Source organism: Bos mutus, chromosome 5 (genome assembly GCF_027580195.1).
Source record: "Bos mutus isolate GX-2022 chromosome 5, NWIPB_WYAK_1.1, whole genome shotgun sequence".
NCBI lineage: Eukaryota > Metazoa > Chordata > Mammalia > Artiodactyla > Bovidae > Bos > Bos mutus.
This window is the reverse complement of record NC_091621.1, coordinates 36,848,947-36,863,702: the sequence shown is the minus strand read 5'-3', so window position 1 is coordinate 36,863,702 and position 14,756 is coordinate 36,848,947. Positions and strand designations below refer to the sequence as shown.

Genomic DNA, 14,756 nt, shown 5'->3' with positions numbered 1-14,756 from the left:
TTTGCAACTTGTTAAATGGGTGACCCAAATCAAATTGAGTAGTAGTGTGGTGAAGTCATAGTTTTTTGAAAAGACTAGAAAAGCAACTAAACTACCTGGGAGTTCTGGGTGACCTTCAGGAATCAAATTCACTGAGGTACCCTTTAGGTTGGTACCTCTTATGATAATTGTCAGCGTCCATTCATGGTGGTGGTCTGTTTGAGCTCAAATATCCCTGGGAGGATTTTTGCATCCTGAAACTGGGTCTCCAGCATGGCAGCTGCTATTTCAGAAATTTTGTTTGTTGATGCTAATTTTGTGAGTCATCTGGGGAGACATAAGTACCCCAGGCTGGCTCTCAGCCTGCTGTTTCCCTGCCAGTGGTACCCTTCCTTCCACCCCTGTCCTCACTCACTTCACAATAGGAGGTGAGACCTCTAGCTTAGTTGCTGAGCAGAAGATGGGGTCAACCACCACCTGTGTTATGACCCAACTTGTGTTACTGTGGGTCTCTGTATATGGATTTTACTGTAATTTTACTGTTAAATTATGGTTTTACCAAAGAGAATAGTGATATTTATGACATTTTACGTGAAGAATTTGAAATTTAAGAAACAACTTAAAAATACTTGAAAACTACCAAACTACAACTTGGAAATTCTTTAAAATACTGTTTTCTTCTCAGAATGGAACCATCCAGTGTGAAACTCTGATTTGCCCAAATCCTGACTGCCCCCTCAAGTCGGCTCCCGCATACGTGGATGGCAAGTGCTGTAAGGAATGCAAATGTGAGCATAACTTTTATGGTGAATATTTTCTTGGCAAAACTAAAGTTTGTATTAATAAATATCCACCCATCATTGGTTTAATCTGGGTAAGCTAAATAGCTTTGAGAAATGATGAAAATAGGAAGAATCCCTTCTTTATTTTGGTTGGGCAGTTCTTTTCCACTTAAAAATATTGTATTCTAGCAAGAAAATTTTTCTTTGAGGAATCTATTCTGTTTAGTGACATTAGTAGCAAAAATATGTAATCAACTTTGTAGAAGATATTTCTCTAATTAACAGTGCTTGATACAAATACCTCCCAACTAGGTTAAGAATAGTCCACACTCAGCCAAGATAACCAAGAAAATCCGTGATACAAATGACCTTTACAAAACTCGCTGTATGTCCAAATCACAGAAGTGCACAGTGGTATAGAATAGTCCAGTGTGGACGGCCATGGCCTTGATCCATAAAAAGGTGCTCATGCCATTGAATGAAGAAGCTGTCTGACTTTCAGCGTCTGTTGTATACAGTTCACTTCTGATGTCTGAAAATGCTCTTTGAATCCATAGCTATCATTAAATGGGTTCTATACAATTTACTTAGTAAGAGAAAACATTGCATCTATATTACTTATACTTTAACAGTTGCCTCAAGTCCTTTTTAAAAGTAACATTTAAAACTTAGCCTTTTTAAAAAAGCCAAGAAATAGTATCATGTGAAACCTGGGTTGTCATAAAATTTGTAGAATATATAGGGGTATGTAGAGTTAGTGTTAGTCAGTCGGTTGTGTCTGACTCTCTGTGACCCTATGGACTGTAGCCTGCCAGACTCCTCTGTCTGTGAAATTCTCCAGCCAATAATACTGGAGTGGGTTGCCATTCCCTTCTCCATGGGATCTTCCCAACCTAGGAATCGAACCTGGGTCTCCTACATTGCAGGTGGATTCTTTAGTATCTGAGCCATCAGGGAAGCTCAGATAAGGCTACGTAAGTGCCATCTAATCTTGCACATGTGTGTACACCCAAGATAGAAGGAGAGGAAGAGTAAGGAGCTACTTTTTCTAGGGTTCTTTATGCTTACCTTGCTCTGCTGACGTTGCGATACCTTACTCTTCCCTACATAGGGTGCTCCTTCTGGTGAGAGTGACAAGTTATTACAGAAAATTCAGGAAGTCACTTTGTAGTTTACTGATTTAATTCCCCCAGGAGCTTATTTATATTTAATTTTGTTAGACTTTACTTTGAACCAATCCATTTCACGAGAGTGTATTAACCTAGTCACCCAGTGTATTAACCTAGTATATGAACCAGGAAGGGTTATATATATGTCACTAGCTAATTTCCCTGGTGAGGGGTAATCTGAGTTCTTCCTTGAAGTTGTATTAATAATGAAAAGCTTGTACCAACATTCTGTGGTTTTCTTTGTAGATGCGTGGAGGTAGAAAGAAGAAAGGTCCTCTATAGGACTTTATATTGGTTACGTGACAGTAGCGGGAGTCAGTTTTTGCTTTTCTTTCTTTCATCTTTTCCACTGATACTTCTATATTTTTACCTATGAGTATGATAGCTTTGCATTAAGTGATATTGATTTTATTAGAAACAGGCTGATTGAAATAATGAACCATCATGATAGATGAATTAGTCAGAAGTTGTAAATTTTAGTTGTGGTTTTACCATTTGTCTCTGTTACCAACAGTAAGCTGCCTATTAAATCAGACTATGCTTGAAATCTTCTTCACAATAATGTAGTTAGACTTAATTAAATGGTAAAATATTTTTAAATTCATTAATGCAAAGTGCTTCTGGCAGACTTTGGTGTTAATGATTGGAAATCAGTTGTATTTCCTACATAAAAGTGAAAGCTGCACCTGAGTGACCAGTGAAAGGACCACAGCATCACTGGAATTTGAGTCTTTCATTTCATACTGCTGAAAAATAATGAGGATTAAGTGACTGTCTTTTTGGTCACATTCAGTGATATGAGTGCCATGGAATATAGAGAATTTGTGTCCCAATATTGAGCTGGCATGCTATTTTTAGTAAATACCCGTAGAGTTTTTTCATAAGAGAAATAAGTATTTAGGTCATATGGTAAATATTAGAGATAATTTGGGATTGTGTCTCTGCATGCACAAATTTTTTCATTTAAAAAATAGAAATACATAACTTCCTATTGAGTAAATTTATACATGATATAATTTATCCTTTAAAAAAGTATACAATCCAGTATATTTTAGTATGTCTATAAGGTTGTTCAACCATCACCACTACCTAATTCCAGAACATTTTCATTGTGCCAGGAAGATACCCTCTAACCATTAAGAATGATTCTGTACTTCACTCTTCTGCCACTCCCTGGCAACCACTCATCTACTTTCTGTGCTTATTCGGGGCATTTCATATGAATGGGATTAAGCAATATGCACATGCATAAATTTAAAAACAGTCACTAAAACATTTCAGGAAATGTTCTCTTGAAAAGTTTTGCAAAAAATATTTTATAAAGGATAAATAATATTCAAAATAAATTTAATAATAATTAGCTGACTTGTTTACATAGTTCAGGTCTTCATGTGCTAAAAGTAGGAGAAGCCAATGGTTAGACGGATCTACAATGTTCTGTGTGTGTGTGTTTTACTGTTATGTACGAGGGGAACAGTATCATTTTCCTATACTAATTTTCCCAGTAGAATCAGTGTTATAATTTATGAGAACTTGATTTCAGTGGAATACGAATTCTATGTTTTACTTTTTAAAATACAACCATAGCCTTCCTCTTCCACAGTGCCCTCATTCAGTCTTCAAAACTCTTTGCTCAATAGCCTCTTTTAGTTCAGTTCAGTTCAGTTGCTTAGTCGTGTCCGACTCTTTGTGACACCATGAATCGCAGCACACCAGGCCTCCCTGTTCATCACCAACTCCCGGAGTTCACCAAAACTCATGTCCATCAAGTTGGTGATGCCATCCAGCCATCTTATCCTCTGTCATCCCCTTCTCCTCCTGTCCCTAACCCCTCCCAGCATCAGAGTCTTTTCCAATGAGTCAACTCTTCGCCAAAGTACTGGAGTTTCAGCTTCAGCATCACTCCTTCCAATGAACACCCAGGGCTGATCTCCTTTAGGATGGACTGGTTGGATCTCCTTGCAGTCCAAGGGACTCTCAAGAGTCTTCTCCAACACCACAGTTCAAAAGCATCAATTCTTCGGCGCTCACCTTTCTTCACAGTCCAACTGTCACATCCATACGTGACCACTGGAAAAACCATAGCCTTGACTAGACGGACCTTTGTTTTCAAAGTAATGTCTCTGCTTTTGAATATGCTATCTAGGTTGGTCATAACTTTCTTTCCAAGAAGTAAGCGTCTTTTCATTTCATGGCTGCAGTCACCATCTGCAGTGATTTTGGAGCCCCCCAAAATTAAGTCTGACACTGTTTCCCCATCTATTTCCCATGAAGTGATGGGACCAGATGCCATGATCTTAGTTTTCTGAATGTTGAGCTTTAAGCCAACTTTTTCACTCTCCTCTTTTACTTTCATCAAGAGGCTTTTGAGTTCCTCTTCACTTTCTGCCATAAGAGTGGTGTCATCTGCGTATCTGAGGTTATTGATATTTCTCCTGGCAATCTTGATTCTAGCTTGTGCTTCTTCAAGCCCAGCATTTCTCGTGATGTACTCTGCATATAAGTTAAATAAGCAGGGTGACAATATACAACCTTGACGTACTCCTTTTCCTGTTTGGAACCAGTGTGTTGTTCCATGTCCAGTTCTAACTGTTGCTTCCTGACCTGCATACAGGTTTCTCAAGAGGCAGGTCAGGTGGTCTGGTATTCCCATCTCTTTCAGAATTTTCCACAGTTTATTGTGATCCACACAGTCAAAGGCTTTGGCATAGTCAATAATAGCCTCTTTAATGACATAAAATTAACAAAATATATTCTGTAGTGAGAACAGTTTAAAGAGGTTAATCATTTATTGTTTGGAAGCCTTTGGAAGGTAAAAACATGTAACCTAACACTGAATGTTGTCTGCCAAGACTGAAACGAACAACACCAGTACATGTGGCCAGTCATTTTTGGTGTTCTTTATTTAACGCTTTCAGCCTTGCTTCACCAACGTTGTTTGTGCAACACTGGGCAGCCCTGTTTTGTAGCCTGCTCTGTATGTTTCCTCTGTAACTTCAGCTCTAGCCTTTTATCCAAATATAAATACTGTTGAACGGTAGGAAGGTTGTTATTTTGGGAGAGAAGTCAGAGAGAACCAAACCTGTCACGGATCCTTATTTGAATCTACGTAAGCAAAGTGTTGGAAGGAGGGGCTTAACTTTTATGCCCTTATAATTGAGCTACCATGGTGGAGTTAGGATGAAATCCAAAGGCAGGGCTGCACCAATGCCAAGCCATTAATATATTAATAATCACAACTATAACAAAGCCCTAGCTCTTCCTCACGTTGGAAGGCATGTACTTTGCTCCCCATTTGATCTTTATAACAACTGTATAAAGTAGGCATTGTCTCCATCTTCCTAATTAGAGGGATTACATGACTTGTCCAAGAACACACTTCTAGTTAGATGTTCCAGAGAAATTCTATCCGAAAGTGCTGTGCTTTGCCAGCCTACTTCCCTCGTTAAAAGCATCTGCTCTAATTAATCTCAGTGATCTACCTTCATCAATTGGTAGCTTACCATACAAAGGCCATTAGAGTCCTGGCTAAGTCTAGGTGAAGTTACGATGTAAACAGAGTTTGCCTTTGTCCATTTATCTTCTCCCATTTCAGCCACCACCACTGTACTGTTTATTCCAGTCACAGGCTCTCAACTAGTCAACAGTAAGATGGACACATATTCAAGGCAGCCCCAGAAAATGTAACTGTACATTTGTTCAGTAAATGTAGCTGTTTATACTGATAAGCATTTTGGGTGACATTAAATCTGAAATAGGATGAAGTCAAACTAATTAAAGTACATAACATCTCAACCCATTTAAAAATTATCAGAAAACAATCCATTATAATTCTATGAAATAGAAAGCTACTAAAATCATTGAACTTTGAAAAAAATTTAAACTATTCTGTGCATTCATTTTATTTTATTTCAGTGAACTGTAGATTCAAGTTTGAACAGAGTACTGCTTCACAGTAAGGTGATTCATGAATACAGAGAACCAGAAGCAAATGAGAACTAACATTGTAATGTCTTTTACAGAAAAGGCTATGTTTTAATAAACTACAACAGGGAAGGCAGATTTCCTCTCCATTTCTAGAAAGGCAACAAATACAGGAAATGTGAATGTGACCATCAAAATTGTTTGGTGCTCGCTTGTAGCCATAGTTATTTTAATTGATGTTTTCTCAGAGGACATATTTATATGAATAAATTATAATAATTATTTCAGTTGATTAAAATCAGAGTTTGAATACATAATCAGTTCAGTTCAGTCACTCAATCATGTCCAACTGTTTATGACCACATGGACTGCAGCACACCAGGCCTCCCTGTCCATCACCAACCCCCGGAGCTTACTAAAACTCATGTCCATCGAGTCGGTGATGCCATCCAACCATCTCATCCTCTGTTGTCCCCCTCTCCTCCCAGCTTCAATCTTTCCCAGCATCAGGGTCTTTTCCAATGAGCCAGTTCTTTGCATCAGGTGGCCCAAGTATTTTAGCTTCCGCTTCAGCATCAGTCCTTCATGAATATTCAGGACCAATTTCCTTTAGGATGGACTGGTTGGATCTCCTTGCAGTCCAAGGGACTCTCAAGAGTCTTCACCAACACCACAGTTCAAAAGCATCAATTCTTTGGTGCTCAGCTTTCTCTATAGTCCAACTATCACATCCATACATGAGTACTGGAAAAACCATCACTTTGACTAGACTGACCTTTGTTGATAAAGTAATATCTCTGCTTTTTAATATGCTGTCTACGTAGGTCATAGCTTTTTTTTCAAGGAGCAATCGTCTTTTAATTTCATGGTTGCAGTCACTATCTGCAGTGATTTTGGAGCCCAAGAAAATAAAATCCATTACTGTTTCCATGGTTACCTCATCTATTTTCCATGAAGTGATGGGACTGGATGCCATGTTCTTAGTTTTTTGAATGTTAGAAGCCAACTTTTTCACTCTCCTCTTTCAGTTTCATCAAGAGGCTCTTCTTCACTTTCTGCCATAAGCATGGTGTCATCTGCATATCTGAGGTTATTGATATTTCTCCTGGCAATCTTGATTCCAACTTGTGCTTCATCCAACCTGGCATTTCTCATGATGTACTCTGCATATGAGTTAAATAAGCAGGGTGCCAATATACAGCCTTGACGTGCTCCTTTCCCAATTTGGAACCGGTCTTTTTTTCTATGTCCCTAATTGTTGCTTCTTGACCTGCATACAGATTTCTCAGGAGGCAGATCAGATGGTCTGGTGTTTCTATCTCTTGAAGAATTTTCCACGGTTTATTGTGATCCATACAGTGTTCTGTGTTGATTAGACATCGTACAGTTTTAAACTTAAAACACTGTCAGCTTAGGTAAAATGGACTTACCACTCCTTTTGAGTGGTTAAGCATGTGGGTTATAGAGTTAGATTTTCTGGGTTTGAGTTCTGGCTCCACTGCTTATTAGCTTATTAGCTGTGCAGCTTTGGCCAAGTTACTTTACCTCTCCCAGTCTCAGTTTCCTCATGTTATATCTCAGGGTTGATGTAAGGACTGAATGAATTGTAAAGTGCTTAGAACAATGTTAGCTATTATTCCTGTTTTTATGAAAAGAATCATTTATTTTTTTTTTATTTATATTTTTATTCAATCTAGTGAAACTATCTCATTTGGTTATAGATCTTAAAACTGCACAGGACCTAGAGATCTTCAGAGCTGCACTTTGCTTTTGTTGAGGTAAATAGGGACAGTGTAAAACACGAACAATGAAGCTAGGGAGGTTAAATGACTGTTCTGAGATCAATTATTTTGTAACGTAAGGTTATATTTTTTCCCCCAAGTTCTGTGCTAACACACATTACTACTATCTTCAAGACCAAATTCCTCCCTCAGTATTTTGGGTGGGTCTTGATCAGGGTTGACACTTGGAACCAATGCATTATGTATTTTTTGGTGTTTGGCTTTCATTTAAACTCACATTTGCAAGATTCATCCATATTTTTTTGCATGTAGATGTTGATTTTTCATGTTTCTTGTTGTGTATGTCCCATTTGTGTTAATATATCACAGGCCAGTCTGTTATTGAAGAGTGAGTCAGGTGGTTTCCAGTTTTTGACTCTATAAATGTAAATGTGATGTACATGTTTTTGGTGTCGTGCGTGCCTGTTGGATATTTACCTTAGAGTTGTTTGGGCACATAGTAAAGCTGTTTCATTCTGCAACAAAACTGTTTAACCCTTCAGCAAAATTGTTTTGCCAAACAGTTTCCCTAAGTGACCTTTCCAGTTTGCCCTTCCATTAATAATGTATAAACATTCCATTTGCTCCACAATCTCATCCACACTTGACATTCTTGGTCTTTTTAATTTTAAGCATTCAGTTCAGTTCAGTTCAGTCACTCAGTTGTGTCTGACTCTTTGCGACCCCATGAATCGCAGCATGCCAGGCCTCCCTGTCCATCACCAACTCCTGGAGTTCACTCAGACTCACGTCCATTGAGTCAGTGATGCCATCCAGCCATCTCTTCCTCTGTCATCCCCTTCTCCTCCTGCCCCCAATCCCTCCCAGCATCAGAGTCTTTTCCAATGAGTCAACTCTTCGCATGAGGTGGCCAAAGTACTGGAGTTTCAGCTTTAGCATCATTCCTTCCAAAGAACACCTAGGACTGATCTCCTTCAGAATGGACTGATTGGATCTCCTTGCAGCATTAGGACATATTATATTGATACATCATGTTGTACTGTACTTCAAATTTGCATTTCCCTGACAACTAGTGAAGATGAGCAATTTTTCATATATTTGTGGACCAATTTCCTTAATTTTAAATAATAGAAAATAAGAGTAGATTTTTAAATACAAATAAGTACAAACATTTCCCCGAAGATCATTTTTCTTTTTCTTTTTTTTGGCAGGAGATGTTAGCTTGGGTGGTTTGATTCTTTTATTTTCACATTAGTATGCAAATATGGATGATCTAGCTCTCTCACTTAAAAAGAGTAGCAAAGTAGGGATTAAATGACTATCACTCAAGTAATTTGGGTTTTTTAAAAAAAAGTAATGACAGGAATGAAACTGACTCAGAGACTTTTAAACATGTGAATACAAAAAGGAGGGAAAAAAAAGCAATGGTATATAATTCACCAAGAATCTCTTTGTTCTTAAAAAAAAAAAAGCCTAATTTATATCGGTGACATTAAAAAAGAAAATAATTTTGGAGAAACATAACCAATAAGCTTAGCTGTGTCTAAAGTAATTCTGGAAGCATGGGAAATATGCAGTATGCATTGGGGGGTCTCATGCATGAACACAATTATAAATTAGTTGGCTTTATATTTCTCCATGAGGGGCTATGTGACCAGAATGCTAATACTGACTTGGGGGATCTATGCAGTAACGAAAAAGGTAGAAATAATAATCAAGAGGAAGATGTGTTGTTTTACATATCTCATGCAATATTTTTGGATAGTTTCCTGAATGTCTGTAGTTATTAAGGAATAGTATGTCAGCAAACAGTTGAAAGAGCTTAGTGCTAATGATGTTGCTATAAATCATGTGCATGGCCTTGGTTTGAATTGTCTTTTCTCATCAAAATTACCTTAATTTAGTATTTAAAATAATATTGAATACATCATAGAATTAATACCCTTTCTTAATTATATAGGTATGTGTGAAAAATGGGCAAAAAAATAGTTCACTTGTGTAATACTTAGTTAAGGTCATTGAGCTTGTGATAGGGAATACTTTCACTAAAGACAAATAGCTAAGTTTTATTAAAGAGAGATCTCATCTCTCTTTAATAAAGATAATCCTGTAGGCTTCCTGAACACCATCATTAATTTTGTGCTGATATTTTTTCATAAACTCTTCAAACAGGCATTTGGCATCCTGCTATCTTTTAGGCATTTTAAACACTGATAAATGTCACATCAGTGGAAAAAATACTGGACTGGAATATATTAGTAAGCAAGAATAATTAACAATATAGCCTTCAGATTAATGACTTATGAGACACCACATGATACATTTTAATGATCTTTAGAAAAAATGAAAAATCTATTGTTAAGTAGTTAGCCAGCGGAGCTGACATGCCAGGGAAATACAGGGCAGAATTACAGGATGATGGCAATGTCATAGCAATTTGCTGGTGTGTTCTCTACTTCACAGTCCTGAGATGTGTGACTCATTCTCTCTTCCTAATCCTACTATAACACTTTTACTATCTTAACTAAAATAATAATTCATACATTAATATTCAATCCATCTAAAAAGATATAACATAAAAAGTAAAAATCCCCCTTTCCCCCCCACCGCTGAGCTTGTAGTCCTTGTGTGTCCATCAGAGGATTTCAATGAGTCCACTCATATGCACATGTAGGCTTTTCATGCACAGTAAGTGATGTCATATAGCTTTCTGTGCTTTGATCTTGGATATGTTTCCTTATCAACAAATGTTTAAAAATGGCTGCATGGTACTCCGCTGTACAATGTATCATAATGAGCCTTCCCCCTCAAAGTCTATCTTGATTGTCTCCAATCTGTTTTTGCTGTTTTTCTTATGAAAATCAATACTGTGGGATGTCACACATGTATAATCTTGGGGTGCTTTTTTGCCCCTTTATCTATATGGTAAATTGCTGAGTGTGGCATTGCTGGGTCAGAGACTGTGGCACTTTTGAATATTGCCAGCTCTTGTGCTACAATTATTTTCTTGCTCTAAGTTACAAAAAGCTGGTGCAGCCTGTTCTTCCCTCTAGTAAGGAGCACTTGGTGGCAGCGCTGAGGGAAACCTGAAAACACCACTTTTCTCTCAGTGTCATGAGTTCTTTGAAAAGAGCATCGGGGACATTCTTCTTTTTCCCAAGCAACCTTGACAAGGTAATATCAATTCATGGGAGAGTCCTCCATGAAAGATAGTCTATAAAAGCCTGAACTTTATTGTTTTACCACAAACAACATTGTCTGGTGAGCTGATAAAATTAATTGCCATTCTACATCTTTGGTAAATTCTGTAGATAGCATGAGGATATATTGAATTTATTTATTTTTCCTGAAATGAAAGTGGTCTTCCAGAAGACATAACACAGGTACAGCCCTCTGATTTTGAGGCATTATACTGGGCCTATTTAATCATGTTCTATTTTAAAATAATAGAGAATACTCAGCCTCTAGTTCTTCACTCTGAATTGTAATTTCTCTTCATTATTAAGGTTCTTGAATAAATGTATTTTGTGGGTTTTATTATTTTTCATGCCCCATTACATTTTCTCAAAAGAATGTCTCTGCCCATCTAATGACATTGCTTAAATGGCCTAAAACTCTTCAGAAGAAAGCTTTATGCAAATTTGTCTGTAATAATAATTAAATCAAACTGTCTAGCACAGCTCTAAGAGAATAAAAATGGGACTCTTTAGGTGATTGGAAAGCTCGTCCTTCTTAGTAGTATAAGGCTTTGAAACGAGCGAGAGGATTTCAGATTTATGCCAAAGCAAAAGATCCATAATCTGGATATCATTCATATGAGACACAATTTAAGAGAGAAGACAAAACACTTATCTTAGGCAGAAAATGCAGCTTCTTATCTGCTGTGTTGGTAGGTAATTGTTTTAAAAATGAGCTTATTTTCTTCTGAGAAGAGATCAAACAAAACAGCATTTTGAAATCAGAATAGGGAAAAATAAGGTATATGCAATTTAAAGCATCTTACCAGTTGATTTAAGCAGTTATGTTGAATGTAGTAAGTCAGGAAGACCAGCTGCATAATAGAGGTAAGTGGACATCAGAGTGCCCATTGGAGAACAAAGCCACAATTCCCACCAACCCCAAGAGGAAGGACAAAGCAGCAGCTCAGCTGCCTCAGCCTCTCCAGTGGATGCTTTGAATACTGTGTGTGGCCTGTGCTCCCTGGCACATATTTACAGACTGTGTAAAATTAGTATCGATTAAAAATTAGATTTAGAGAACACAATGATATTAGAGTTCTGTGTGAGGAAGGGTCAGTAAGGAATTCTCTTTTTCAGTTTAGAGATGCTTGTGATAAAGTACGATTCAGGCACATTTCTTTTTGTACAAGTGCTGGCCCTTAATTCAAAACTATTTCACTATTAAAAATACATATGAAATCATATAAAATTGCTTTAAAAGTTGTTACTGGAGTTGGTGGTGGTAAGAATAGAGCTGCATTCAACTCAGGAAATGATAAACTTGTAAAATCTCTCTTCTTTGGAATGGTTGCTATAAACCCATGGCCTGCTACTAGAATATTCTATCCACATTATATTCTAGAACCTTTGCCTAGATTTTGCTTCTAAATCGCAACAGCTGCTATTTACACTCTCTTCACCACAGTTGCTGGAATGTTGCCTTTATTGAGGAAATGGATATATGGTCTCTGGAGTTGGAGCAACACCAGGTTTTTAGGATTTGATGTTCAGATCTTGGCCTTATTGTTTGTTTTATAATTTAGTTACATTGTTGGTATAAAAACATTTCTGGGCTGGCTGACTTCAGCGTGGTGCTCAATTATAAATATTATTTCAAATTGTAAAGGCATGTCTCACAAACACTTATGCAACAAACTCAGCAACTTAGGAAAGAGAATTTTATGTCTCCACAGCATAACAGATCATATACAGATATAATATTTATGATTTTAACTGTTGTCAAGTGACCCCAATGATCCATGGTACATACATTCGTAATTTTGCTGAGATCTGAATTTCCATTCATCAAGCTGTGAGGGCTATATGCAGGAACACATCACTTAGCTCAGTGCTTCTCAAATTTTAATGGGAATATGAATCACCTAGGGATCTTGTTAAAATGAAAATTATGATTCAGTTGTTCTGGAGTGCAGCCTGAGAGTTTGCATTTTCAGCCAGTTCGTGGGTGATGCTGTTTTGGGGAACACTCTTTGATTAGCAAAGATTTAGTTAGTGGTTGTGCTTTCCTGGTTGTTTAGACTCTCAGTGGAGCTTCATTTTTCTGTCTTGGAAAACAAGTATGTAGTAAGGTCTCTGAATATATGTTTTAGGATTTATTTTTTAAGCTGACATTTATTATTTTCCGAGTATGAAAATTTAACATAAATCATCCTGCTGTCTCTCATAATGCTTTCCCATTTACAGACGAGGAAAGGAAAGGTCAGAGAGGTTACTTCACTTGCTGAAGACAATATAGCCAGTAAAGTGGCAGCACTACAATTGAGTACGTGCAGTGTTTCTCCTGTATTGCTTCATGTGTGTGTGACATGTTTCATTAATGGAAGTAGAAAATCAGTATGAATAGAGAAGTAAGAAAAACTTAGGGTGTTCCAGAGACAGCAGTTATGTGTTAAAATGATATGTAAATACTTAGGAGATAGAATATAACGCTTATTTCTATATGCAGTAAAAAGGAGAGAAAGATCAAATGTCAATTATCCATTATTCATTACTAAAATGAAGTGTCTTGTCTGTTATAGGAAGCAGAACTTTTCATTGCTTTGTAGTATCTTCTATGTGGGGCAGAAACTGTTGATCCTGGTAGTTCAGGAAGAGAAATCTTAAAAGCAGATGTCTTCTGGTTGGGATTTTTATTTGATTTTGGCAAAGAACAGGAGAAGTACTTTGAATTAAAACTTACATGTGTTTACAAAAAGATCCGGACCTACCTGGAATCTTGACTGGAATTTTTGAAAATCTGTGGTCATGGAGAATTCTTTATCCTTAGTCCCCCAATTTTTTTTCTTCTTTTTGAAGTTTTCTTTGCATTTTTTAGATTAAATGAGGTCCTTTCCTAAATATTTTTGGTGGAATAATCCACGCCGGTCTGATTTCCTAGGCCTTTAGTAGCTTTCTAAATCTTATAAGTTATCTAGCTTTAGTTTTGTCAGGTTGGTGTGCTAAGATGAATTGTGCTTTCTTAATGTTAAACTGTTTTCATTGAGCTTGCAACTATTCGTGCCCTCCCCCACCCCCTCACACACACACTGAAGTCTTTGGTCTTTTTATTCTAGGTCTTGTAAGAACAAGATTAATAAAAGCAACCTAGTGTTAGAAAACTTGAGAACAAAACTTTCCGTCAGCTTGAATTCCCTTTTCTCTTTTGCAGAAATTCCCTGATCAATCCATGCCTTAGAATTGTGCTCTATGTCACTTAATTCCTGGGGTGATTTCAAAGATGGTGGTCCAAAGGAGCTAGTGAATCTGCACAAACATACTTCATGGTGTAAAACTGAGTGTGTGCACATGGACTTGCATATTTTCTCAACTTTTATTCAACCTATTCAGGTCTTTTTGACCAGTTTTAGGTCCTCATAGTTTATGGTAGTATCATTTGTAAGAAGACATGAAAGAGGAACTTTTTCCCCTCCCTGGAATTGTTATTGTTAGATTTGGGAAGCTAATTCTTTATTATGTTTGGAGGAAGAGAATAAAAGAGCAGTGGGTAACACATTCTTTTCACACTGTTTAGTGGGTAAGTGTCATGTCCTTAAACCAATAAAAATGTGTGCTTTTCTGATCACAAATGAGTTTATCTCACAGCAAGCAGTGTTAAGAATTTCTCATTTGTGTTTATGCCTATAGTCTACCTCCAGCGTTTCTCAGGCCCCGAATCTCAGAAAGGTCACTTTGATTTGTTGGTTGGGAAGGAGGGAGGGGGTAGTCTAGTACAGAACAAAATGAACATTGTACTTGTTCACTGATTTATTTCATCTCTTAATGTCCCTTCGAACAAGGATTTTTAAATGCTGTAGGGCTTGGAGCGGGAGGAGACAGTCAGCTGAATGTGGAATGGAATTGGATTAACTCTCCTGGCTGAGTTTACCATATGCCCAAGAATGAGTTTAGGAGCTAGAGAGCTTGGAATAATCCTAGAAATAG

The 14,756-nt window shown here is 37.3% G+C and overlaps 1 protein-coding gene across 2 annotated transcripts in view; it reads left to right on the top strand.

Annotated features, from left to right (window-relative positions):
- NELL2 (neural EGFL like 2) overlaps positions 1-14,756 on the top strand; it is a 460,840-nt gene that overhangs the window by 173,650 nt on the left and 272,434 nt on the right. For both annotated transcript variants that reach the window (XM_070369964.1, XM_070369963.1), the window contains exon 10: positions 665-767. In XM_070369964.1, coding sequence (XP_070226065.1) covers positions 665-767 — 103 coding nt within the window. The remainder of the gene's footprint in view (positions 1-664; positions 768-14,756) is intronic.